The sequence below is a fragment of the Homarus americanus genome, unplaced genomic scaffold (assembly GCF_018991925.1).
Source record: "Homarus americanus isolate GMGI-L3 unplaced genomic scaffold, GMGI_Hamer_2.0 scaffold51859, whole genome shotgun sequence".
Lineage (NCBI taxonomy): Eukaryota > Metazoa > Arthropoda > Malacostraca > Decapoda > Nephropidae > Homarus > Homarus americanus.
In genome coordinates, this window is record NW_024711292.1 from 2542662 (window position 1) to 2568143 (window position 25482).

Sequence of the window (25482 nt, forward strand, 5' to 3'; positions counted from 1 at the left end):
ACGCACCGAGATTTTTTATTTTATTTTATTTTTTATAAGTTCTCGGGATATGAGAAATGGGGTTACTTAGAATACAGGATGAGGAATAAAACTATAAATGATGAGAACTGCTAGACGTAAGAGGAAGGTGGAGTGTTTTGGTGAGAAATACTGGATGACAGAGGGAGGTGGAGTGTTATGGTGAGAAATACTAAACACCAGAGGTAGGTGGAGTAATATGATGAGAAACATTTGACGTCAGTGGTAGGTGGAGTGATATGGAGAGAAATACTAGACGCCAGAGGGAGGTGGAGTGATATGATGAGAATTACGAGACGTCAGAGGGAGGTGGAGTGTTATGATGAGAAATACTAGACGTCAGAGGGAGGTGGAGTAATGAGAGACGCGCTATAACAGCACACACATTAATACTGTCAACAATTGACCAACAACAATAACGGGAGTGTAAGCGACTCTCTCTCTCTCTCTCTCTCTCACACACACACACACACACCCCACACAAAACGTATTTCCTCCTTCCTTAATTGGATTATGAGAAGGCATCTACTTATCCTTAGGCCTCGGTGGCAGATTCGAAGTCATGTCCTCAAATTTCCAGATAGAGATAAGATTAATGTAACACTGAGGAGCATCTGGGAACTAAGAGACAGTAGCTACGTTAAGTTACAAACCCTCATACACCCAGAGTTCAGAGTGAGCACGGTATTTTTTGGGGTCCAGTAGCTATTGGCAGGATTGTGGTGAAGTATAATGCCATAGACAAAATATTAATGACTCCTGTGCAAACATCGGCATAAAACTATTACCATATACCAACTCTCAACCACCATAATGACCCGTTAAATAACTGATGGTGAACATACGGCTTTGAGAGATTCCCCCCTTCTTTCTCCCCGGTTGTTTTTTATACGCATTTGATTATCTTTAGTGGGTAATAATCCTTAAAATGTGAGTCAGGGGGATTAAACCCAGCTAAGAGACAACCTCATTTTCTCAGCCTCTCTCTCTCTCTCTCTCTCTCTCTCCTGGTCGACGAGGGTCTCTACACTCAACTACTACACGGTGTCACTTAATTGACCTGCCTATGTTAAAATGTTAAAGTTATTGTTATATCTTAATACTGTTATCAAAATGTTGTATTAAAACTTTGAGTTAATGTTACGGAGGTTAAATTACATAGATACTAAATGGCTGAATCTTACCATCACAATCATTCACCTACGTTGCCCTCCTAGACTACATTTTTTAAGGAAAAACTACATGTATGTGAACGTATTTTGACTGGATTAAGATTGATAAACTACGATCAAAAAATTGAATTCCTGTGAAAACTCGACTGTACATAACAGGCATGCCATTCTTACTGTCTATGGTGAGAGTAACGTCTAAGGCAGCCCTAAGGTAACTTTTATGAATCACCAGCTGGCACATGTGACAATATTTATCAAAAACTTTTTAATTTACTGCTGACGGTATTTACAGCGAGATCAAAACATTATTCATCCTTCATGATGTAGTTCCTTGTATTTACACGATATACAGCTTTACCTTCAAGTGCATTTTTAGTTTGCTTTTCTTCGTAAACATCGAGACAAATATGCAACTAAACGATGCAAAACCCCAACAATGAAATCTACAACCGATTAAAAACATACTTAAATTTTTTTTATTCACAATGAAGAAAACTGGAGTATTAACGTCACGAGGAAAGTTTGGGAGGAAGAGGGTGGGCCAGAAGTTTGCTGGGTAATATAGCGTTATGGCGACCGCCTGTGTTAAGCACCTTGGGTTTACCACCTCAGTATTAGCCTCCGCCTCCCTCCCTGGCCACGGAGGATTTGTGGCTTCTAGTCTGTGGTGAGCAAGGTTAAGTACTTTTGGGAGGGCCAAGACTTAACACCATGGGCAGAAACCCTGGGGGAGATCGCCTATATAACCATCCATTACACTTCATGTAATTCAGAATTCCCCTTTTCAAGCATCTCTCACTTATCAACAACAATCCATAATGATCCCAGTTATTACACCAGTATTAACATTATGAGATTCTAGTTACTTAATACTTGGGGAAGTCTACATGTACAGTACTGTCAATGTCCTTTTATTTCATTCACTTAAGCAGTATCATTTGCACTCGATCAATAGATGTAGTCATTATTATGTTTGAATGCCTGTACAGTATAAGTACGTTTGTATGAGATATACAGTATAAGTAATTTGTGCTGTTGAAAAATGGCCATGTCAACGTCTTACTTCACAAGCACAACACACTTTGATTCTCCTGAGACTAGACCTAAGCTAAACATGTATTCACAACTAAACTAATACACAAATTCAACAATATATTTTCTCACAGATTTTACGATAAAATACTTTTTTTTTCCTTACAGACTTTCTTGTACCAGGCACGTGAGTATTTTGCCACAAACTTGCAAAAATATACATATGCCATCATATTTCCGTACCGGGTAGTTACTATAATCTACTTTTAATAGCATGCACCGTTATTTCTTAGGAGTGAAGAAGTATAGATTTTCAGTTACACAGAAATATACTTCTAGACGTATAGAAATATATATACACTTTATAGATACAAAAATGTTCACACGACAAAGAATGTACAAATATCGAAACTCTCCTTCAATGATGAAAAATGTACGGCAATGATCAAGACAGATTTTCGATACACGCAAGTACTGGTATATTAACAAAAATTTACTACATTATATATGTAGTTTTGTTAATCATACACACGGTAATATGACATGCTATCTCTTGACGTGAACCATGATTCCAGAATTAATCAACCACTGTGTTGAAAACCTGGATGATTTTTTTTTCTGTCTGACAAACCAAAGCCACTAAGTCACTCAATCTCGTTGGCCTTTATAAATATCAGAGCAAGAGAATGAGTGTTCACGCGAGGAAGATGAGCACAGAAGAGTCATCACAAACTGATATGTCATAATAAAATGTTGAAATATTTCCAAATGAAGGATTCAATGCGCAGCCACTTAAACAAACATAACAATGGCGTAAGTAATACAACACATCTAGTTTTCAGTGCAGACAGCATGAGGTCAACTACTTCAACATGCAGACAAATTCTTATGTTTGGATTTCCCAGTCTCGAGTAGCTTTAACTTGGCTTAATGCATCCAAGCCAAATTTAGCCTTAAATATCCTGGCCTAACTTATCCTACTATATCCAAAATTATGAGACGGTATTTTAACCTAACTTGACCATAACGTACCGTAACCTATCTTGGGTTAAATAGGGTACGTTAGGATACGTTAACCTACGTGAAGAAACCTTGGTCTTATATTTGGATGCACTAGACCAAGGTGAAGTACTTCAGGCTGAGTAAGGATTGGTCAGGTAGGATTTTTTCTCGTACATAAAAATGGACTTAATGGCGGGAGGGAAGTCCGTCCTGTAAGGAGTCTAATGTCCCCTAACTTAACCTAGTCTGATGGAACTTAACCTAACTTAGCTTGATCTTGTTTAACCTAACTTCGCCTGATCTAACTTAACCTAACTTAGCCTGATCTAACTTAATCTACCTTAGCCTGATCTAACTTAACATAATTAACCTAGCGTAACTTAAGCTACACTAACCTAACTTCGCCTAACGAAATTGTACTTTTCGTTCTAACGTATCGTAATTTAACTCAACCCAACTTGTAGCTACACTCGCTGTTGTTCTGGGGGAGGATTATCCTTTGGGTATTGGTCGAATGTTATCCCTCTTTTGTGTGTGTGGGGGGGGAGGAGGTTAATCCGATGTAAAACTGGCTGGTTGGGTTCCTCCTATAGAATTTGGCTTGTGGGACTTTATACAGTGCGTGGCTCATCATCAGTCACCACTGGCGGATCCATAGGGGTCAGGTGGTTCGTGAAACCCCTCCCATATTCACTTTCCGTAAATTCCTTAGGGTTTTCTCTATATAGTATACTAGAGCTATGAAAAGAAGCGACAGCCTCCTTACATTTCTCCCTGACGTTGGAGGCAAAATACTGTATATACAAAAGACGCGTAGTCAAACACATTTATTATATACCTGAAATGTCTCTCTCCGTTCCCCCAAATAAAATCCTTGCTCCTGGGCACCCCATAAATTAAAGAAGAAAAATACAAAATCGGAATTTACTAAGTGCACATCAGTGAAAGTAAATAACAGAATAAAATAGGTTATGTTAAAGCTATACTGAATATAGGGTGGTGTATCTGATAAGGAAGTTTCCAGAAGTGATATATCGACGCCAATTATATCACAGGGACTAATAATTGTGTACTTAATTTTAACCATTTTACCAAAAGCTTAGTCTAAGATACCTGTAATATAAATAATGGACACGTAGGTAAAGAGGTGCAGTGAGAGAGTAAAAGCTCCGGAATCATCGTCAGATAAAGTATGCTCGTTACACTTCCATGGCTATAAGAGATATACCGTACAGATCTTGTTAATTATCCACTCTCTCACTTCACTTTATTTCCTCTTTCTAAATTATTATTGATACTTTAACAGCACTTCAGGTCTACCCTATTTTTTTTTCCTGTGAGCAACCCGACATGAGGTGGAAAATTGGAATGTTCCCAAGTTAACAAATTATAGCATTATCTGCGTGTGTTAGATGTACAGAGTTGATTGTGAGATTGTACTGGGCTAAGTCGAACGACATATAAACGGGAAACATCTTTCGACAATAATGATTTTTGTTCGATATAAACATATCCTGATGGCTTGTATGTACATCAGCAATTGTATCTCTTTGTTGCACTGAGCTGCTAAGTTATTAAATTGTAAACTTAATTCACGTGTTAATAGGCTTCATGGTTATATCATCTCCAACAGATATATGCACTTGCCTGCAGAACTCTCCGTCAATACTTACTCCTGTACACACACACAATTATAACTCGAAATGGGAGAACCAAAGCCCTACACTTCCTCTTAATGACAAAAGAGTCTACATCACAAACTCGACAAGTTTTCGCCCAGCTATAAAACGGTAAACGCTGCAACTTTCCAGAGTGCCTTTGTTGTGCATGATAATCAACCATGTGTACAATTTACTTTGAAATATCAACAAACAATGTGTAGGTGTACATCGTATGTTCCACACTTAATATGTCGCTGTTCTTGAAAACATGACACGGGTTTTATGCCTTTAAACAAGGCAAATTGGTTGAAAGAAAGAATATCAAGCCTTATTATCATTGCTAGTTTGTACTTACGTGTCTCATAGTTGGGTACATCCTTTCTTGACTTTGCCGTCCTCATGACTCCCTTCTTTTTAGTTAAATCAGCAGTTAATACACTCATAGTACTTTAACCCCGTCAAATTGATAGTTTTCACGGGAAGAGGACTCACAACCAACACTTCCAAACCAGCGGGGATGGATAACTGAATGAGGTATTTACAGGGAGCGAAACACCTGTCAAATTCAGACTGTCTCTATGCACGCACTGAAAAATAAAATTCCTGAACATCGTAATAATAATCCCGAATACAATAATATAATACGCGATTCTATATTGGCTTGTCTATTATAGAGTTGGATTTTATATCTGGTCTAACTAAGCGTTGCGCGCGCCATCTGTCGACATACTTGGTGCGGAAGATCAATAACTTCTGGCATTTATACTTGACGAAACTGAGATGATTGTTTACGGTGTTTCACCAACTTTCGTTCACGCTTTCCTCACCACACGAATAAGCGGAATCGTTACCCACGTGAAAAGAACTAATTAAAAGATATAAACTATATATCCTAGCATTTATAACTCATCTCTTGGTATCTGAATACAAAAAAAAACAAAAAAACAGGATAACTCACTTTGTCTGATCTCAGACAGTACACACCGGAATTTTTTAAAGAAAATGACGCAAGTTTTCGTGTATCCATGTGCTTGACTTGGAAATATAATTGAAAACAGTAAAACATATATTAGAATATAAGTACATTAATATATGGATATTCCATAGATGACGAAAACATAATAACCATAGTAGGAACAAATTCAAATAATTTTGATTATGATGAATCCCATGTCGCTTGCAATAAATGGACGAGATTGTGTTTTGGTCTTCAATGAAAGTTGACCAAGGATAATAGATTATACCTAATAACACCAACATAAAATATTTTTTAATTTAATACTGCGTTGATGATAAAAGTTACAAAGCAGTCATGGATGTATTTCTATTCCCTTTTATTATTTAGCATTCCCACAAATCATCAGTTTACTAGCTGTTCGGGAGGCCGCTTTTTTCTTGGTTACTATATCCATTGTCCAGTGTGAGTACAGGAGGAAATCAAAATACTGGAAAACCCTACCGTGTTCAGTAGTCATACTGGAAGCCCCCTTTTCACTTCTGACCTGGGGACTCAACTCGTGAACGCAGATGTGAATAAGGAGCGTCACTTTATATGGCTGAAGACAATGTTTGTATTCTGTATTAGATTATTTTTTTAAGCCTTGGGCCCTGGCCATCTAATGAAATAATCTTAAAACCTATCTTGAGAACAACTGTACTCGACTTAGCAAATGCAATAGCAAAAAGTAGAGTTTCCCATATGAGGAAATACAAAGAAAATGATCAGTACACTGATCATAGAAAACTCTTCTTTTTAAGCAATAATAAAAGTATTTCATTGTTTTGATTTTCATGCGCTTAGGCACGACAAGTATACAACAATGTCAATTATCGATTCAGCTACAGGGGGGGGGGAGGGTTGTGGATCCGAAAACACCTAAATTGCTGAGGGAGGGACACTTTAAACCCTGACAGGTGAGATGCAAATGTTGAGATTGCAGGAAGAGTGTCAGTGGGGACACGGAAGATTTAAGTGAAGACGCAAGCAAGGAACATGCTGTGGCAAAGTGTTTTGAAACTTTCGAGCGATGTAAGAATCCGACCAATTCTGGTGTGACATGATGAGATTTTACCTTGCTGCACAGTAATAATCTTAGAAAGTTACTGCTGTGTGCTCAGATTACGGAAGGTACTGTACTTTCAGCACGGTACACGGGAAAGACCCGTAAAGTGTGGTTCAATTCCGTCCCGGGACAAATGTGAGAATGGTGATTCCAGTGTGACCTTGCCAAACCAATTCCGGGCCTGGGGAGGCGAAAATATAATAATAATAATAATCATAATAATAATAGTAATAATAATTATAATTATAATTATTATTATTATTATTATTATTATTATTATTATTATTATTATTATTATTATTATTATTATTATTATTATTATTATTATTATTATTATTATTATTATTATTATTATTATTATTATTATTATTATTATTGTTATTGTTATTGTTATTGTTATTGTCATTGTCATTGTCATTGTCATTGTCATTGTCATTGTCATTGTCATTGTCATTGTTATTATTATTATTATTATTATTAAATAACAAATAATAAAAATAACCAAAAAATACTAATGATAATAATTAACACAAAAGAAAAAATAAATCAAGAGTGAGAAACGATATACAGCATGTTGTGTTGTCAATAGTAAGAGAAACAATTTAAACCCTGCAATTGTGTGTGAAATGAGGCAGAAAGTCAGATCATCAACCTGGGACTTGGTCACTATTTTTGTGATGCCATATGGCAGCAGGGTCTACTACCAAAGACAACACAACCCATTATGCTTCCAATATCTTCCCAGGTATCAAAATCACAGGTTTTATGGTGGTCATAACAAAGTAACAAAAAGCAGACCAGCCTCCCGAACGGATAGTAAGCTGATAAGTGGTGAAATGATAAATAAAAAATAAATACCCAAAAAAGTGCCAAGGCCAATGACCCCAGAGCCTGGCTGTCACATCACGCTATGATCGAAGTTCGAACGCCGGTCCAACTTGAGGTGCCGATGACCATATTTATAATAAAATAAATCGAATCGGATGAAAAATCATATTAATACTATCACAATTTGGGTGGAATGTAATATAGTATTCACCATTTGTTTGTTTAAGGGCCAATAAGGTGTCTAGAAGAATAATTGTTAAGCGTTTATTAAATGCCGACTTGGCACAAGTATCAGCTGGTCCGTCGTCTGCAGTCAGTAGTCACAACTAACATCCACCAGTCCTCTTAGGTTACAGCAGCTGACTGTCACTCTTCTAGCCATTATATTTGGAGGTAAGTTAATCTAAAACATTTTAGGGCACAATGTGAAGGTAATTAATTGTATGGCAAAAGATTTCGAGCTCAGAAATGCAATTACTACCGATTTGACGAGATGGGGAACGTTTTTTTGTGATTTTTTGTTTAGTTTTAATGGATTCCAAGAAGCCCCCAGACTATTGTAGAGTTTTATTTAGATTGCCATTCAAAGATTTTCTGAACATTTCTTCTAGATATTACAATATTTATTTAATCACAAAATTAGACTGGCATTTCAAAAATGGGAAAACTATTGCATAATAGAAAGGGGAAAATAAATTATGTAAGGTTAGGTAAGATTTTTTGTGGGGGTTAGGTTGTGGGCCAAGTTATACTGTATAGCCAACCTTACCCTTACTGGTTCTGCCACATCTTTTTACTTTTACATTTATCCTCTTTGCCACTGATTGGCTTGTTAGCCACTTGGGCGGGCGGTCACGTCTCTGTTACACACTGTTGGCAGGTATGGGCATGCACTGGCTCCTGAATGTATCTGTACCTGCTCCAGTGTTGGACTCAACCAAAAGACACAACATCTTCCATCACTTTCTGATTCAAGTTATAAAGTACAGTGTACTAGCATTATTAAGGTAATGACCAGTTTTTTTACTGTAAGTTTAAGCTAAATCAAGAAAAGCTGCAGTTGAGGTTAAGTTTTGTCATCTTCTTCAGTAGAGTGCCTTTTGTCCTGTGTTCAACTCGCACTTACTCTAACCTAACTCAGAGCATTGAAACTTGGTTTTTTTCAGTTTTTTAATAAACTCTTATCTTTTTCTTCTTTTAATTGTTGTGTCAATACCATAGGTTAGACTGGAAATGTGAGAGAAAATCAGTCTTTCCCTCTGGATAATAAATTTCAATACTGGATAAGGTAGTGTCTAGAATGTCTCTGATTTATTCATGGTAGTATTGCAGTAATGAGCTTTTCTCTCACTTTTATTTCCTGGGTTCGATCTCTGACTCGGGTCAGATGTGAGAAGGGTGTTATCCAGTGTAACCCTACCAAACATCACAGGTTTATTCTGGATACTCTGGTTTCCTCTTGTACTAACACTGAGCAGAGAAAGTCATAAAAAGTCCAGTACAGTACTAAGAACAGACCGACTACCTGAATGGTTAGTAAATTGATCAGTGGACAAAATGTTTTTTAATGCTTGAATCATAGAAAGTATATTTAAAAAGGGAACAAGTAAAGAAATGCCTTGAATTCACTTAAGAAGCAGCTAGATCGCTACTGTCTCTGTGTGTAGCAAATAGAAGCAAATGATAATTTTTTATTTTAACAAAAACACACTATTAATCATTGCCAAACTTTTGTTAGTTCCTGGTAGAATTAGAAAAATTGAGTGATGGATTGTTTCAAATTACCAGAGCTACTTGCACTTCAAGACATAAATAAAATAAATCTTTTCTCCCCATTTAATTTGAATTCTTCCTTGATTCTTCCTTCCTTCTTCTGTTTGGGTTCATTCTTAGCATAGCAGGACTGGAAATTCCAAGTAACCATTGATAGACAAGGTAAGATTATCACATGTTAATGTAGCACCAAAACAAAGGGTGGATCCAGGTGGGGGGGGGGTCCTGGGGGTCTGGCCCCCGCATATCACTTGAAAAATCCAGTACATTTTCTTTAATGCAGTATTGTACTCAGTCATTTTTGTATAGTAAAAAGTGTTGACTTCAGAATATCCCTGAATATATCAAGTGTACATGGCTTCAAAATGACCATGATATTGGTCAGATTTTAAAAAAAATTCTGGGGGCACTATCCCCCCCAGCCCTCCTTTTGGGTAGGCTCACTGTTTCGCCATGTACCCCCATCCACAACTTCTTTGACCCCTCCCCCCCTTTGATATTCCTGGATCTGCCCCCGAAAACCCTTTCATCTCTCAGCCCTTTGGGGAAACTGTTTCTTTTAATCTACCACCTAGCTATCATGTGGGTTCAACCCCAGTTTCAAACTTGTGGACTTGGTGGAATATTTTAAATAGGTAAAATGGGACTTCCAATGTTTAATGTGATGACAGTGTTGATGTGTATCAGCACTAGTACAGTATAGTCTGCATTTACGCTGTCAATTGAACCCGTGGAGGTCCGCGTAAAACGAGAAACGCGTAAACGAAATAACAGAACATATGGAATTAATTGAAATAGAGACTGGGCCGACCCCCAAACTCCACTTTTTCCGACACAATACGTACGTTGTAGTAAAAATAACATCTTAATTTTATGATGGTATGCACACACAATTAATATTTAAGAGAAATATAAATAATATTAGGTTTTTTAACACTTATGTTAGTAGAAAAGATGGCTGGGCACACGGGGATGGGGGGTTAGTTCCGAGGCAGAGGGCAGATTATTGGCCCTCACCTGTATCAATTGTATCACTATCCACCACATAGGCTTGCAGGGCCTCTTTGTCAAACCCCTCAAAGTCCATATCCTCACTATCACTGACTTGGGCCGGCTGTGGTGGGTGGCGGGTGAAGAACTTGGTAATGTTTTGATGACTGGGCGACCTTGTGTGCACCCTGCCCGCGCCGCTTCCCGCGTAAATGATTAAATTTACCGTGTAATTGAAACATTTAATTCTGGCAAGGTGCTGCGTAAATGACCAAACGCGTAAACAAAAACTGTGTAAATCCAGACTATACTGTATTGTAATGGGTTAATTTTTACTGGCTGATTGTAGTTAAATCTTGAGATAATCCTTTTTATGTAGTAATCTAAGAATAAGATACTGTAATGAAAAAAGGATTTATTTTGATACACAGATGTAGATATCTCTTGTATTGTATTATGATCCCAATGTCACTTTTGATATCTTTGCTTAATCACTAGGCTGTTCTCTTATCTATTTTCTCTACACTGTAGGTAAAGCTGTTAAGATGTGTCAGAGAAAGAAGAAGCAGCCCCTTGCTACACTCCCATATCATCGTGCTCCAACTTTCTTAAGATTTAATCCTTTCATTAAAAAAGGATATCGTTCAAACTTGTCAACAGCTCAGTGTTTTCACAGGTAAATGGATTTTTAAATAATTTACTAAAAGCAAGTTATGTAATGTCTGTGCTAACTCTGGTTTTAGTCTTTGCTATATTTCTTCAATAATCATTGTTATCCATTACAGGGTATCTTATCTTTTTAAAGTATTTCTTAGTTTATAAAATTTATTTCCAATTCCAAATACATACTGTATTATGTTCAGAAATGTTTAACACACATTCTTCTTTCCCTCATACACAACCAGTATACAGTACTGTACTGTACAGGCATTCGTCATCATACACACTCCCACTACAGTGGAACTTCCATATAACAGACGTCTCTCTCCAAATAATTTGTTAGTTGGGGGTCTCTCATATTTATAACAGATCCTTGGCATACTGGACATTCAACTCTATATAATTCATTAGATGGAAGTTTCACATATAACGGACCCTCAATATAATGGACTTTCCTCTCTTTATAGTCTGTTAAATAGAAGTTTCACTGTATATGTATTTTCACTTATACAGTACTGTACTGTACTTAGTACTGTGCTGAATTGGTGAACACCTTTCATTATGCACTACTGTATGTATTGTAACTGATAGCCATTTTCCCCTGTCATGCAAATTTCAAGCTACTTTGGACTGCACCACTCAGCTACAACATGTGCTGCTCAACAGAATAGGGTTCACTGCACAGGTACTATTCTTTGCCAACCCAGGACATTAGGTCAGGGACTTGTCTTTTGTATGAAGTGATTTCTGTTGATGAAAATTTTTATCTTGAGCTTTTTTTATATGAACGTAATCCCCATCTAAGAGTGTCCTTTTCAGTCAGTCACTGGTCTGGGCTCTTTATAGTTTAGGGAGGAGGTACACATGGAAGCAATATTGGCTTTTGCACCACTGTCCATTTTCTCTGTGAGGGGAACCTTTGAGAAGTTGTGGAGTGAGATAAAACATACTGTGCTGTACTGCAAAAGAGTCAAAATCATTACCTGTGGTATCTAAAGTTACTCTTTTGTTCTGTTTTATTATTATTTTAATTTTTTTGGGCGAGTATTCATTGGATTATACATTAGTGATGTTCTTTATTGATTTATTATCTTTTTTTATACTTAGTTTTTGTAAGTTTTGGTTGCATGAGGAGTCTGAAAACCAGTCCCCAGGAATGTATCCTCCTTTCATAAGTATGTCTGTGGGAAAAACAGTTTAACTAAAAAAATTTTTGCTTTACACTCATCGTCCGTAGAACACAACTGCTTTGCATAGGGAGGACTACCTGTATATATGTATACCCTCAAGTACTAGCCTAGTTGTGTTTGGTTGTTCTGTTATGCAATGGCAGGCAGTCACCAGCACACAAGTTTTGGCAACACCTATCTCTCATGAGGTTTCTGTAAGGATTAATCCATTTTCCTTTGACTGAAATGCCTTGGAACATTTTGATCTGTTCTTGTCACTCACTAGAATATTACTGTAATGAATAACTGCTGCAGTTCCAAGGAATTATTTTTGGTCAAGCAAGATTTGGTTTCTTCTTTTGCAGCTTTGTCAGAATCCTTATTAAGTTTCTTCCCTGTTGTTAAGTCAGGGGGTGGGAGAAAATGTCAACAGTCTTGTTCCTCAATTTGCTAACTTCAGTTTGGATGAAACTTAGAGGAAGTGTTCTTTATATTGTACGAAGGATGATGTCAGTAGCAAGATTTTACATGGCGTCCTTCAAAATTGGCATAAGACAATTAATTTCTTTTGGAAGCATTTGTAATTATTTGTTGGGTTATTTATTTCTTTTTTCAATCAGTGCGTTAGATATCGATTCATGGTCATAAATTAAGAGCTTCTTAGGTATCTTGGAGATGACTGTCAAAAGTTACTGTCACAACTGGGCTGCACAGCTATGGCTCAGCAACTCAGAGGCATCACACTATTGAGAACCTTTCCAAGGATTTAGTCAAGACCATTCTGTAAAATGGGTAGGTGCTAACAGCTTAGACTTAGTTTAGCTGATACTGTACCTAGAAATAAACATCATTTGAGCAGATGCAAACCCTGCCTCTGAACTATTTCCATGGCAGAATAAATATCGAACTAGTAACACTTTTATTGTAAATTAATGTAGTCACCACTGGAGACTATTTCATTTCATCTTTTATTTTTAATACCCTGAAAACCATTATATAATACCCTGTACAGTATCGTTGTTTGAACTCTTACCTTGGCAACACTTGGACACTTAGGGTGTGATTTGCACCAAGAGTTTATCACGTGGAGCTTGTCACTTTTTTTTTTCCCCCTCACATATTCGCCACTTATCAGCTTACTAGCCGTTTGAACGGTCTATCCAGTGTTAGTACAGGAGGAAACCTGTGGTGTTTGGTAGGGACACACTGGATAACACCCTTCTCACGTGTGTCCGGGCCGAGGCTCGAACCCTTGGCATATTGGTGAGAGTTATGCACGTTACCGCTCAATTAAGCCTACCAAACGTGGTCAGATCCATAAACCCATTCTCAAGCTACTTTGGGGACAGACAGACAGGACCAAAAACAATATCCTGCCATGCAGTTACAGTAATTACCGGTACACTCTGTGGTTTTAGAATCTGTAAGGTGAGGTATTATACCTAATTCTATCTGTATGATTATCTTCCCTTGTAGGGTGCATGTCACATTAGCACTTAGAGCTTAATTGACTGCATCCTCCCTGTATTTGGCAGGTTTCTGGTCCATGAATTGCTGAGGACAAGCATAAGGCCATAGTTGGAGGATAGATTTTGAAAATATCATTTTATGACTGAGTCTAGACAAAGCAACTTAGTTACCATCTTTTCTCCCCAGGGCCTGGGAGAGACATGTTAGGCTCATGTGCTACTTTGGTTCTGGGCTCCTTAATTATCCCTTCCTTTTTTACATCCCCAACCTTATTGTCCTTTAAATTCGTCCTGTCGAGATATTACAGTCAATTATCCTAGTTTTAACACTTTGAAAGCCATTTGACTTTCTTCTGGTATCTGATCACTCAATTGTACTTCATGACTTCATTAAATTGGCATTTTGAGGGGAGGAATTTTTTTTATTAATTAATTTGCACTATTATATCATCCAAATATTAAAAACTATTTACACTTTATTTATTCTCTGCTGTACTCCTTAGCCTGTGTCCTACGGTGGATGCAGGTTAAAACTATCCTGTTGCTGAGGGTTTTCATGAGTTTTATCCCTGTAGACTTGGTGGATAAAACTACTAAACTTGTTTGTTGCTTTAGTCTGGACTGGGTCATAAAATAAGATTTTTTTGATCCTCCTTCATTTCTTACGATAATTATGTTAAATTTTTTTACTTTTTACTTTAATCCTCTTATGAGGCTTTATATTAAAAAAATATATATATATACTGTACTATATGATTTTAATTTTACCACCATCTTGAACTTGAAATTTAATATTCTCCACTAATTTTCAGTGTCCTTTCATGGAATAACGAGACATTAAACATATGGTCTCACCTATTTGGATTTATTGTCTTCTTCGGACTCTTTGTGTACGATATGACTGTAGTTTTCTACAAGTACAAAGGCACTGAATATGATGCCATTATTGCATCATTTGTCCTCTTCTGTTTCATGGTAAGTAAAACCATAATACTGGAGTAGCAAATCCTGTGCAGTACTACATTATAATGAACTAATGCAGATTTTGAGTTTGTATTACAGCTTCTGTATATATGGCAATATTATCAGCATTTTTATCCTAACATACACATCACATAAAAAGAAATACAGTATTTCAATGTACAGGTTGACAATCCCTTATCCGAAATCCTTGAGACCAGATGCATTTCGGTTTTTGGAATTTTTCGGTTTTCAGAATGGTTAGGTTTATATATATATATATATATATATATATATATATATATATATATATATATATATATATATATATATATATATATATATATATATATATATATATATATATATATATATATATATATATATATATATATATATATATATATATATATATATATATATATATATATATATATTATGTATATATATATATATATATATATATATATATATATATATATATATATATATATATATATATATATATATATATATATATATATATATATATATATATATATATATATATATATATATATATATATATATATATATATATATATATATATATATATATATATATATATATATATATATATATATATATATATATATATATATATATATATATATATATATATATATATATATATATATATATATATATATACACACAGGGATCCCCACGGGCACAGGTCACTGACCCACATTGGGACCTGGGGGCTAAAATATAATAATAATTATAATTTTAATTATAATAATAATAATTATAATTATAATACCTGTAATAGTAATACCGGGTAATAATAATTCATAGGTCAAGGTCGTGTTTCTCACTTTTGATCTTTTTTTCATTCTTGTATTTCTTTATTATTATTATTTTATTATTACAGTGTTATTGTTATTATTATTTTTATCATTCTTATTTTATTTTTGTGTATTTTTTATTAAAAATTTTATTTACTCTGAATAATTATTATTATTACTGTATTATCATTATTATTATTATTATAATTATTATTACTATTACATTTTCACCCCCCAGGCCCCGATGTGGATCAGTGACCTGTGCCCGGGTGGGCTAATACCCCCCCCCCTCCCCAAAAAAGATTGCTCCACAAAAAACTTTCGGTTTTCAGAGCTTTTCGGTTTTTGGAATTTCGGGTAAAGGGTTGTCAACCTGTAGTTCAAAATGAAAAGTTTGAATATATGACACACGTAGAAATATAGTACTGTACAGTACATGTAATCTTTATTCCCAATAAATTTTTCAGATATGTATGCTGCTGTCGTCTCTCTACCACACCTTGAATTGTCGCTCTGAAGACTCGTGCAGAAAATGGCTTTCCTATGATATATTTGGAATATCAGCATCTTTTCTGGCTATCTTTCTTAGTGGCATATACTATGGATTCTGGTGTCCAGAGGTAAGTCTGTACTGTTTTTTTAGTAATATACACAAAAATTATTAAGAGATGGTATAATTAGCTATATTTTGGTCACTTCGTTGTTTGTCATGTTGGCCAGAAATGATTCGCCCCTCTTACTGCATGTTTGGAGACCTGCCACTCCTCAATCATTTAAGAGTAATCTTCATTTTCTACTGTCTAAAGAGAAGAAAAAGATTATTCAAAACTATACCTAAAAAAGGGTTGAATATGAATAATGACCAAGGGTTTGTGTACATTTTAGGATTTTAATTAGATTTAATCTCTCATTGCAGTGTTGTTATTAAGATTAAATTTTTCAGTATCTCACTCATCGCTATGTATACATGAGTTTGGTGTGTTTCCTGTTCACGGGAGCTATGGCGTTTCTTTTAACACCTAGGTAAGAAATATAAAATTTAAGTTATGCCTGTTTACTGTGAAAACCATTAGGCCTTCATTGTGTTTAGCAGAGATCATACACAGTACAGGTTCAGCTGTATACTGATGATGTGTTGATTGGTAGAGAGAATGATGAAAGTTTAAATGACTGTACAGTAAGTATATACTGTATGGTACATTTGATTATATATGGAGGAAAATTAAAGGTAAGGTGAGAATGGGAAGTGTTAGTTTGGGAGATAAATCAGTTGAGGAAATAATTAATATGCCCTGTACTGTACTGTATGCAGACTTGCAGTACTGTAGTGTGTTTGTTATACCATATATGAATCACTGCTGTAGAGCATTGGAAGATTTATAGGATAAAAATGGATTTGTTCTCTGAACTTCATAAATTTCTGTGGTATACTTTTAAAAGAATAAATTAGGGTTTAAGTAATTGTTTAAAAATGTCATTATAATATTCTTTAAGAATCTATCCCAGAACTTACTTGCTTACTTCTCTTCTCCACTGTGCTTTGCAGACTGCTGGGAGAAGAGTGGGAATGGGCTCGAGTAACTCTTTTCAGTGTGTGGGCAGCATCAGGACTCCTTCCAACAATCCATTGGACAATCCTACATGGCGGCATTGATTCTGGCATCGTACAGGTATGGCCACCAGTAATCTTTAATTTTTATTGTTCATTCAAAAATTCATTTGAATGCTTTGAAAATTTGCAATGTTTTCGACTATATATGATTCACTTTTTTGCCCACCAAAAAAAGAATTTCTCCCAAAATTACCCTGCATCTTGTATGCTGAGGGTTAACCCTTTGATGTCAGTTACCGCAGGGTCCTGCTTTTTTATTTTCACACGGTATGTTTTAACTAACTTCAGTACTGTACTTGCTATGTTCTTCCCCTGAGGCTCAGAGGGCTTCCATGGATTTGCAGAACCCATGCAGCAGTGTTGTACGCGTCAACGAAAAAAGTGGCACCGCCAGCGTCAGCGTAAATGGCCGAGAAATTTGATGCCGTCAGCGTCGGCGTAAATGATTTTATAAATTGACACCGTTAGCATCATTGTCAACACCTAGCATCAACAAGTTTTCAGTGATGTACAAATGCAGCCCCAAAATGCGTATTCTCCTGTGTATGGGAGTAACATGCCGGGTATGCAAAATAACAAAAAAAAAAATTAATTTTTAATCATTTATTATGATTTATATTACATCATTTTAATTGTATTCATTTGTTCCCCCGGAAGAATACTAGCATCTCAAAATGCTTGTCGCTCATTCTGCAGCTCTTGGGCCTCAAGACGTCCTTGCCCATGGAGAACATGCACTCCACGGCAGCACTAGAGGGATGGGGGTGTTGTATTTGATGAGCAATTCCCTCATGGCCTTGTTGGGGAAGGTGTCCTCGTCGAAAGATTTTTTTGAAGGTTTCTCCCCCAGGAAACGCTTGAAAAGGTCACTGTCTTTTTCATTCCTGTGGGGGGTCTAGTACAGGGTCTGGAACAATTATTCCTCCACGTCATGGTCTTTGTCGTCTCCCTCACTGCTGCTGCTGCTGCTCTCAGTCTCGTGCACGGACTTCTCCACCAACCTGGACAGCTGGTTGGTGGCCTTTTTCTTGACTTGAAAATTCAAATCCGTAGAAAGCTGCGCAGGTGCGCGGGCGGTGGGCACGGCAAAATTTTTCCCGGTCGTCTTTATAACAAGATAATGGAAAATCAAACTTGGAAAAATCGAAAATTTTAGAAGTTGATGAACAAATTGATGCTCCGCTTGGGTGAAAAGTTGACTGCATCACCTGTAGTGCCACCTGCCCAAAAAATTTATGGCGTCAGCGTGAACAAAAAGTTGCCGCCGTCCATTGATCGCGTTAAATTAACGGCGTCAATGTACAACACTGCCATCCAGCTCGTGTTTTTATTTATTCTTTTATTGTTATTCAAATGGTATAAAATTATTAGCTAATATATATTCTGTACCTGCAACAATCAACCATAATATTTGGCTGAAAATATACTAGTTGAGGTTAGCAAGGTAATATTTGTGCCTAGAATATTTGTATGTATTATATGAATGGGAGTTATTTTTATAGGTATACAGTCCTATTATTATCCCCATTTTTGGAAAAGACAAAATTCTCTAATCTTGGGTGCTCCCCACCCCCTCCAGGGAATGCATCTATCAAAATCAAAAGGTTAACTTCAGGGGGGTGTGCTTGCCAGTACAAAACTAAAGTCCAAACTATCCCATTTAAGACATTGGTTCCCAGATGACCTTAGAGTGAAATATAAATGCAAACATAAAAGTCCAAAATCGATAAAACTATGACCTACATGCATATACTCCACCACTTTCTAGCTTACTAGTCGGTCGTGCGGTCAGTGCGTTTTCTGTTAAACACTGTTGGCAAGTTCTGGACATATAAAAACTTGAATGATAATAATAATAATAATAATATTTAAACTGCATATCCAGTTTAGCATGAATATAGACAGAGTAGTTACACAGTGTATGTGTGCCATGCAAGTACAGTACTGTATATGGTTTCCTGTGTGCCAAGACAGTGCAGCTATACAACAATGTTGAACAGTATGCCAATTTGACACAAGGATAGCCAACAAATCTTTCAGGTGCTTATTTTCGAGAGGATCCTTTGCTTAGACTAAGCTTGGTCTTTAAATAGTAATAGTAAGTCTACAGGAGAAATAGTAAAAGTTTTTTGATAAATTCAACAAACATTACATTATACTTGGACTATCTGAGGTGGCGGATCACTTCAAGGTGCCAGTGTTTACTTCCTTTTATTTGATTTTTCTATTTAGCATTTCACCACTTATCAGCATAACTTGCAGTTGTCAGTGGTTCAGGACTGGCCAATACCCAAGCCCTAGTCAAGTCCAGATTGTGTCACCTGAGGATGATGATACACTCGTGTACCGGTATGTTTGGTGATGTTAGATGTCCAGTTCCATTAATAAGTATCAACTAAATACAGTGTTATGAATATTTTAATGAGCTTATTCACCAGTTAGCAGTTAATGTTATTGAATAGCATCTGTCTTAATCATGAAATTTTTGTCATACAGTACTACAGTAGTATACTGTATTTGTTTTCTTCACAACATTGTTTATATCCTGTAATAAATTATTTATTATATAAATACATAGGCCTAAAAAAGTTCTGGCTTTTTGGTTGCTTAGAAGCATTTCTAAGATTTGACAAATAAAAAAGTGTCATGGAGGTAATGGTAGAATATTGGAGACTACAGTAATCCTTAATATTTTCAGCACCAGTAAAAATTTTAGCTTTTATGATGAACGTTATCATGTACTGCACTGTACAGTATTTCAATCCAGGGCATATGTTTCATTTCCATGAAGATTTCTAAGGTTGTTTGTGTTGCTGTGAATTGTTAATTTTATTATTATAATTTATACCTACACCTATTTATGTATGCCTGTGCAGTGTGTGTACACTAACACATCTGAGTACAGTATGATACACAGTACAGTATCTCTGTTGACACTGGTTCACATACATACTGTATCCTCCTACCCTGGCCATTTTCCCTTTACCTGCCTTATAATATGTGTGGTTTAGACTGCTTGTGCAGCTTTGTAATTCATTTTTTCTTGTTTTGTAATTAGAAAAGTGTCTTGTAAAAATGAAATGTTACTATTTCATTCAGCTGGTTTTAATTGTGATTATATTGATTTTCAGGGACCGGGAACTTGTCCCGCTTTTCCTTGGAATCTTCTCTATCTTTGTCTGGGTAATGCTGTGACTAGTCCGAATAAGAGGGGGATTTACAGTAGTGGACTGTTAAAAACCATCATTCATACCTTTTGTTCATTCTACCTGTACATCAAACTTATTCATTAAATCTATATTTACTCCTTTGTATTTCCATCAGTTCTTGAATTGTTTAAGTATTTTCATTAGGAATCTGGTGATAAACTCCCTTTAAATGTTCATTATTCATTTGTAAACCTCATTAGTTATTTTCTATGGTCCAACCTTTATTTTCTCTTTCAGATTTTCTTGCCACGCATCTTTGTTATGTATGGCATCAGTGGTACTGCTGTGATTGTTTATGTATGGAAAGTTCCTGAAAGATATTTCCCGGGTAAGTTGTCTGTTTTTTATCTAAATCAAAATGGGAACTATGTGGGCACCTGTGCTGAATTCAGGGCCATAGCCAGAATTTCAATTTTTTTTTTTAAATTTGGCCATTAAACAAGGTACCGTACACTCAGTGTCCCCTCAACATACATTAAGTTTAAGTACATCTACAGATATGTACATTTGATAAAAGTATCATATGTCTGAGCTAATGTACGTAGATCTGCAGATACTGTACTTAAACTGCAGGAATCATTAGGAGGTAGAATTAGCATGGGATGTTGGTACTGTACTGTGATATTGAAGCCAAAACTACCATGAGCCCAGTGCTATTAGTTGGGCTTACATGCCTTTGGGGTTATTTTTTTATGATTTTTTCTTGTACAAATGATATTGTATTTATGTGTAGAGACTAACTATGTGCATGGTTGGTGTCTCAGTGTGGAAAGTGGCTGTCATCATCATCATCATTGTTGGTTAGCCATGTTTATATGATGCAGCTCTCTATGCTGCACGGTCTCTTGCAGTTTCTCATGTCAGGTTGTAGACTCTAATGTCATTTCTTACACCCTCTTCCCATGTTATTCTTGACCTACTCCTGTGTGCTTTTAACACGCTTTTGGTAGTTATGAGCTGCCTCTTCATTGCTCTTGTAGTTCACCTTTCTCAATCACTATAGTACAGGAATTGTTATTATTACCACCAGGTACTAGATCTGTGACCATAATTCCAGTAAGCTAGCCAAATATGTATTTGGTTGTTATTGGGTATTACAGGAAGGAAGTACGGTATACCGTAATTAAACCAGAGTTTAAAAAAATAAAAAAAAATCTTGTTAAATTGGATAAATAATATAATAAAAGGCTAGATATATAGCAGTACCTGATTCGTGATTTGTTAACTTACAAAATTTTTGAGTTTGTGAACATCACCTCCCACCACTAACACCACATATGGAGGAGGTATGCAGATGTTTCTACAGTAGGGGCCAGCGGAACAAGTAATCAGTAAATTAAAATTCAGTTTACTAATCAGTCTTAGATTGAGCCTGAATTTTTTATTGAAGCCTTACTAACTGTATAGAGTTGCCTTAGACCAATTCATATAGAAAACATAAATTTGGGATTAATCTTTAATGTTTTTTAGAGATAATCAATATGTAATAATGCATAGAAAGTTGGTCTATTGTAGAATGCTATGACTTTTATTTCCCCAAAAGTAGATCACTGCAATCTATACATCAACCACTGGCCTGTTATTGATTGTAGTATGTTGTGACCTAATTGTTTCAAAAAGTTGGTTGCAGTGATATATTTTTGAAGAGTAAATATGCATCTATAAATAATTTGGCCTCGAAATATTGTTGATGTAGCATGTTATAGCCAAAATTGTCCTAACTGCAGTTCAGAGTGATCTACTTTAAGAGAGTTGTTACCGGTATGTGTTATCTATGGCCATGTAATTCGGCACCTGGTAACATGTTGCTTTTGTGAAAAAAGCAGTTGGACTTGAACCCTAATGTAACCTATACATCCCCCAAAATAGATCAGTGATTTAGTTTTCTTAAAGATGACCAAGTATTGTTAGATTATACCCATTAAATTTGTACAGTACAGTATTTTTTTGATTTAACGAAGTAATTTGAGCCACCCCTTTCTGTTAAATCGAAATTTCCACTAAATCGAATTTCCGCTGTTTGATTTAGCGAACTACTGTACTTCACTAAATCGAGCATGATTCTGTTAAATTTTGCGCCACATGTGCCATTTATCGAGTGGGGTTTGTTTACATCCACTCCGTCTATTCTGCTACCTCTCGGTCAACTAACTACTGTGCTTAGACATCATACCAAAAGTCTCGCGGAAGTCTCAAAAAGGAAGTGGTGTGGAGGAGAATGTCAAAGGAATGTGGCTATCAATTAGAAAAAAGTGTAGAAATAATAGAAAAAAGTTTAAAACAAACACCGAACCCCCTAGTTTAAGGTAAGCCATGAATAATAGTTCTATGTACATATCATGTGTCTGAGGTGTGAGCGTATTAACAGAATTGATCTCGATTTAGCGAACTAGTTCACTAAATCGAGTGAAAATTCACGGAAATAATTCCTTCCGCTAAATTAAGAGTTCGTTATATCGGATTCCATTAAATCGAGAGTATACTGTATATGATATATTGTCATGTATTAAAACTTATAGTCAACAGTTTAATGTGTACTTAGAACTTTGAAGGAAAGCTTAGTGAAATGTGCAAGTGAGAAGATAACTATAAATTCCTCTCGTGAGCAAAGTAGATATTTTTTCCAGTGAAATAGCTGGTAATACTTCAGATCTCAAGTATGGGGAGGATAATAATAATAATTAATATTTAGTCAGTTTGATCAAGAACAGATGACAAAGCCATGAGAGGCTTGCTTCCAGTAGTCCTTATGCCAGCAGCATCTGGTGTTCTTAGGGCCAGGCGATCACCCATCCAAGTACTTACCAGACCCAACACTGCTTAACTTCGCTGATGGGACATGAAGTGGTGCTTCCAAACGTGGTACAGTACTACATATAGTTAAACATGCAGCAAAAGTTTTCTTGTAATTACACTTACATATTAATTTATGTACAGTATACAAAGAAACATGGAATCAGGTATAATTAAATACACATAAATTTTACAAGGATTTTAGATGATGCTAACTTGATAAACACCATAACAAGAGCACTACAGTGGTCATGTATGTAGGTGCACATAAAGTATGTAATTTTCAGAGTATGGACCTACATAGTATCACTGATAAGAGTGGAATAACAATCACTGTTCACTAATAAGAGCACATACTGTACTGCAATTTCATTATTAGCACTAAGGTTGAAAGGGTCACTTAGAAGAGAGAAAAGTACAAATATGACTTGGCAATGGGTAGTAGTAGAAACAAGTGGTGAGAGTTGATGTCTCACACACACAGGCTTGGAGATGCTGGACAGGGGATGAGTGAATGAGTAATAATGGTTGAATATGCCGGTTGGCAGGGCATTATAAGATGCCCTCACCTGGAATTTTGACAGGCTATATCATCAGTTCATTTGCACAATGGTGATTGGTCAAAAAGTGATGCTATGGTGTGTGACAGCTTGCAGGGTGAGGAAGAGAGTAGAGAGGAAGGCGCCGACTTCATGGGAGATTTATGCTCCCAAGAATTTATGGTGAGAAGATGAGACAATATATTAACACCAAGTTCGAAAATGGGGATATAGCATAAGCTCTTCTGTACTTAGTGAATGCAAGCTGATAAATCTAGATTGCTTTATCCCATCTGTGTTGATGGAATAGAATTTAATTGACTGTTTCTGGCCAGTTGTAGGGTTATAGAAATGTTATCTTTCTTCCATGCTCTAATGTATAATGACAGTTTCACACAATCGCATTCTTGTGCTTTAATATTTTACTTGTTACTGACTCTTATAACTTGATTTATTGTGGAATCATTTATATAATTTTTTCCTCATAAAAATTTTCTTTCACTTTTCTCCTTCATAATTTTATGCATTATTTTTTACGTTTTGTACTGTCTGCATATATCCAACAATCTAATAAAGTATATGACACTTTACAGGTCGCTTTGATTTTGTTGGAGCTTCACACCAGCTATGGCACGTGATAATTGTTGCTGCTCTAGTACACTGGCACCAAACAGGCTTGGAGTATGCTCGGTATAGGCAAGCCTATGGATGCAACACAAGTATGATATTTCCATGAAAGATTTGCCAAAGGATATATTATTAAATGGAATTTCTTTAGCAAGACATTGCACCAAAAATACCTTGTACTGATATTTATTAGCAGTGATTACTGAATTAATATCTTCTCCCACATTTTCATTATATTTGTTACATAATATATACACAAATACTCAATTTATTTAAGTACGGTATTATGACAGCTGTATTTATGGTTGCTCGATCTTACTGTGATAAAGATACTGTAAAAAATGGAAGGAACTGTGGCTGTAGATTTTATACATACAGAGTATAGAATTGATTATGAAAACTTTTGGTGCTCAAAAGCCTCTTCATTATTACCAGTAAGATTGCTGTTGATAATCAAATTTAACAGTCTTCCATGATATGCCTACCTCAGAACTTCTGATTCTGATTAAATGATAACATAATATGAAAATTATAGATGCAAAATATGACACATTACTTCCACCTCCTCCCCTATATTTTTTTTCTTATGGGGTTATATATTAAATGTATGAACTACAGTGCATACAGTGGGGTATGCTATAATGAATCTAATTGGTTCTAGAACCTTGTTCGTTATAGCATTCGTTCGTTATAGGATTAATCCGTTCCAGGCCCCCAAATACAACCACTTAACACTGAAAAATATAATATAAAATTGTAAAAATTTTAAAAAAGTGCATAAATATGCATCTAAACCCCTGAAATAAAGAATATCATTAATATTTGTAATAAAAAACAATAAATTAGAAAAAAAAAAAATTTAAATAATGTTCGTTGTAGGAGTTTCGTTCGTTATAGCATTCTCAATTTTATAGGTAAAACCGTTCGTTATAGGAATATTCGTAGTAGGATCCGTTCGTTATAGCATACCCCACTGTATATAAAACTTGCTCCTCATAAACTAACATGTCCCTATATTTAGTAAAAAAAAATGTATACATGGCATTTAAGATATTTTGCATCTATGATAACCATATG

General features: G+C 35.8%; 2 protein-coding genes across 5 annotated transcripts in view; one reads left to right on the top strand and one right to left on the bottom strand.

The window, feature by feature from the left end:
• The window catches only part of LOC121871627 (protein unc-119 homolog B-like), a 107837-nt gene extending 102416 nt beyond the window's left edge, over positions 1–5421 (bottom strand). Inside the window, exon 1 of the mRNA XM_042374065.1 lies at positions 5241–5421. Within this exon, the coding sequence (XP_042229999.1) occupies positions 5241–5328 (88 nt within the window). The 5' untranslated portion in view covers positions 5329–5421. The remainder of the gene's footprint in view (positions 1–5240) is intronic.
• Positions 5422–8082: 2661 nt separating this feature from the next.
• LOC121871718 (progestin and adipoQ receptor family member 3-like) lies at positions 8083–25124 on the top strand. Of its 4 annotated transcripts, none has more exons than XM_042374426.1 (9): positions 8083–8169; positions 8657–8786; positions 11075–11215; positions 14650–14812; positions 16093–16245; positions 16569–16648; positions 17172–17295; positions 20684–20774; positions 24372–25124. In XM_042374426.1, the coding sequence occupies exons 3-9, from the start codon at positions 11085–11087 to the stop codon at positions 24512–24514; spliced, it is 885 nt and encodes a 294-aa protein (XP_042230360.1). In that variant the 5' UTR covers positions 8083–8169; positions 8657–8786; positions 11075–11084; the 3' UTR covers positions 24515–25124. The 4 variants fall into 4 exon arrangements, with proteins under 4 accessions (XP_042230360.1, XP_042230275.1, XP_042230193.1 ...); XM_042374341.1 differs by having other exon boundaries at positions 8657–8783; positions 11071–11215; XM_042374259.1 differs by lacking the exon at positions 8657–8786 and having other exon boundaries at positions 8083–8174; positions 11077–11215.
• Positions 25125–25482: the final 358 nt, after the last annotated feature.

Bases quoted from the DNA above. Each gene is read 5' to 3' on its own strand.
- LOC121871718 (XM_042374259.1), top strand. From the start codon at position 11,085: ATGTGTCAGAGAAAGAAGAAGCAGCCCCTTGCTACACTCCCATATCAT. The intron at 11,216-14,649 runs GTAAATGGATTT...ACTAATTTTCAG, and splicing joins ACAGCTCAGTGTTTTCACAG to TGTCCTTTCATGGAATAACG. The intron at 16,246-16,568 runs GTAAGTCTGTAC...TAAATTTTTCAG, and splicing joins ATGGATTCTGGTGTCCAGAG to TATCTCACTCATCGCTATGT.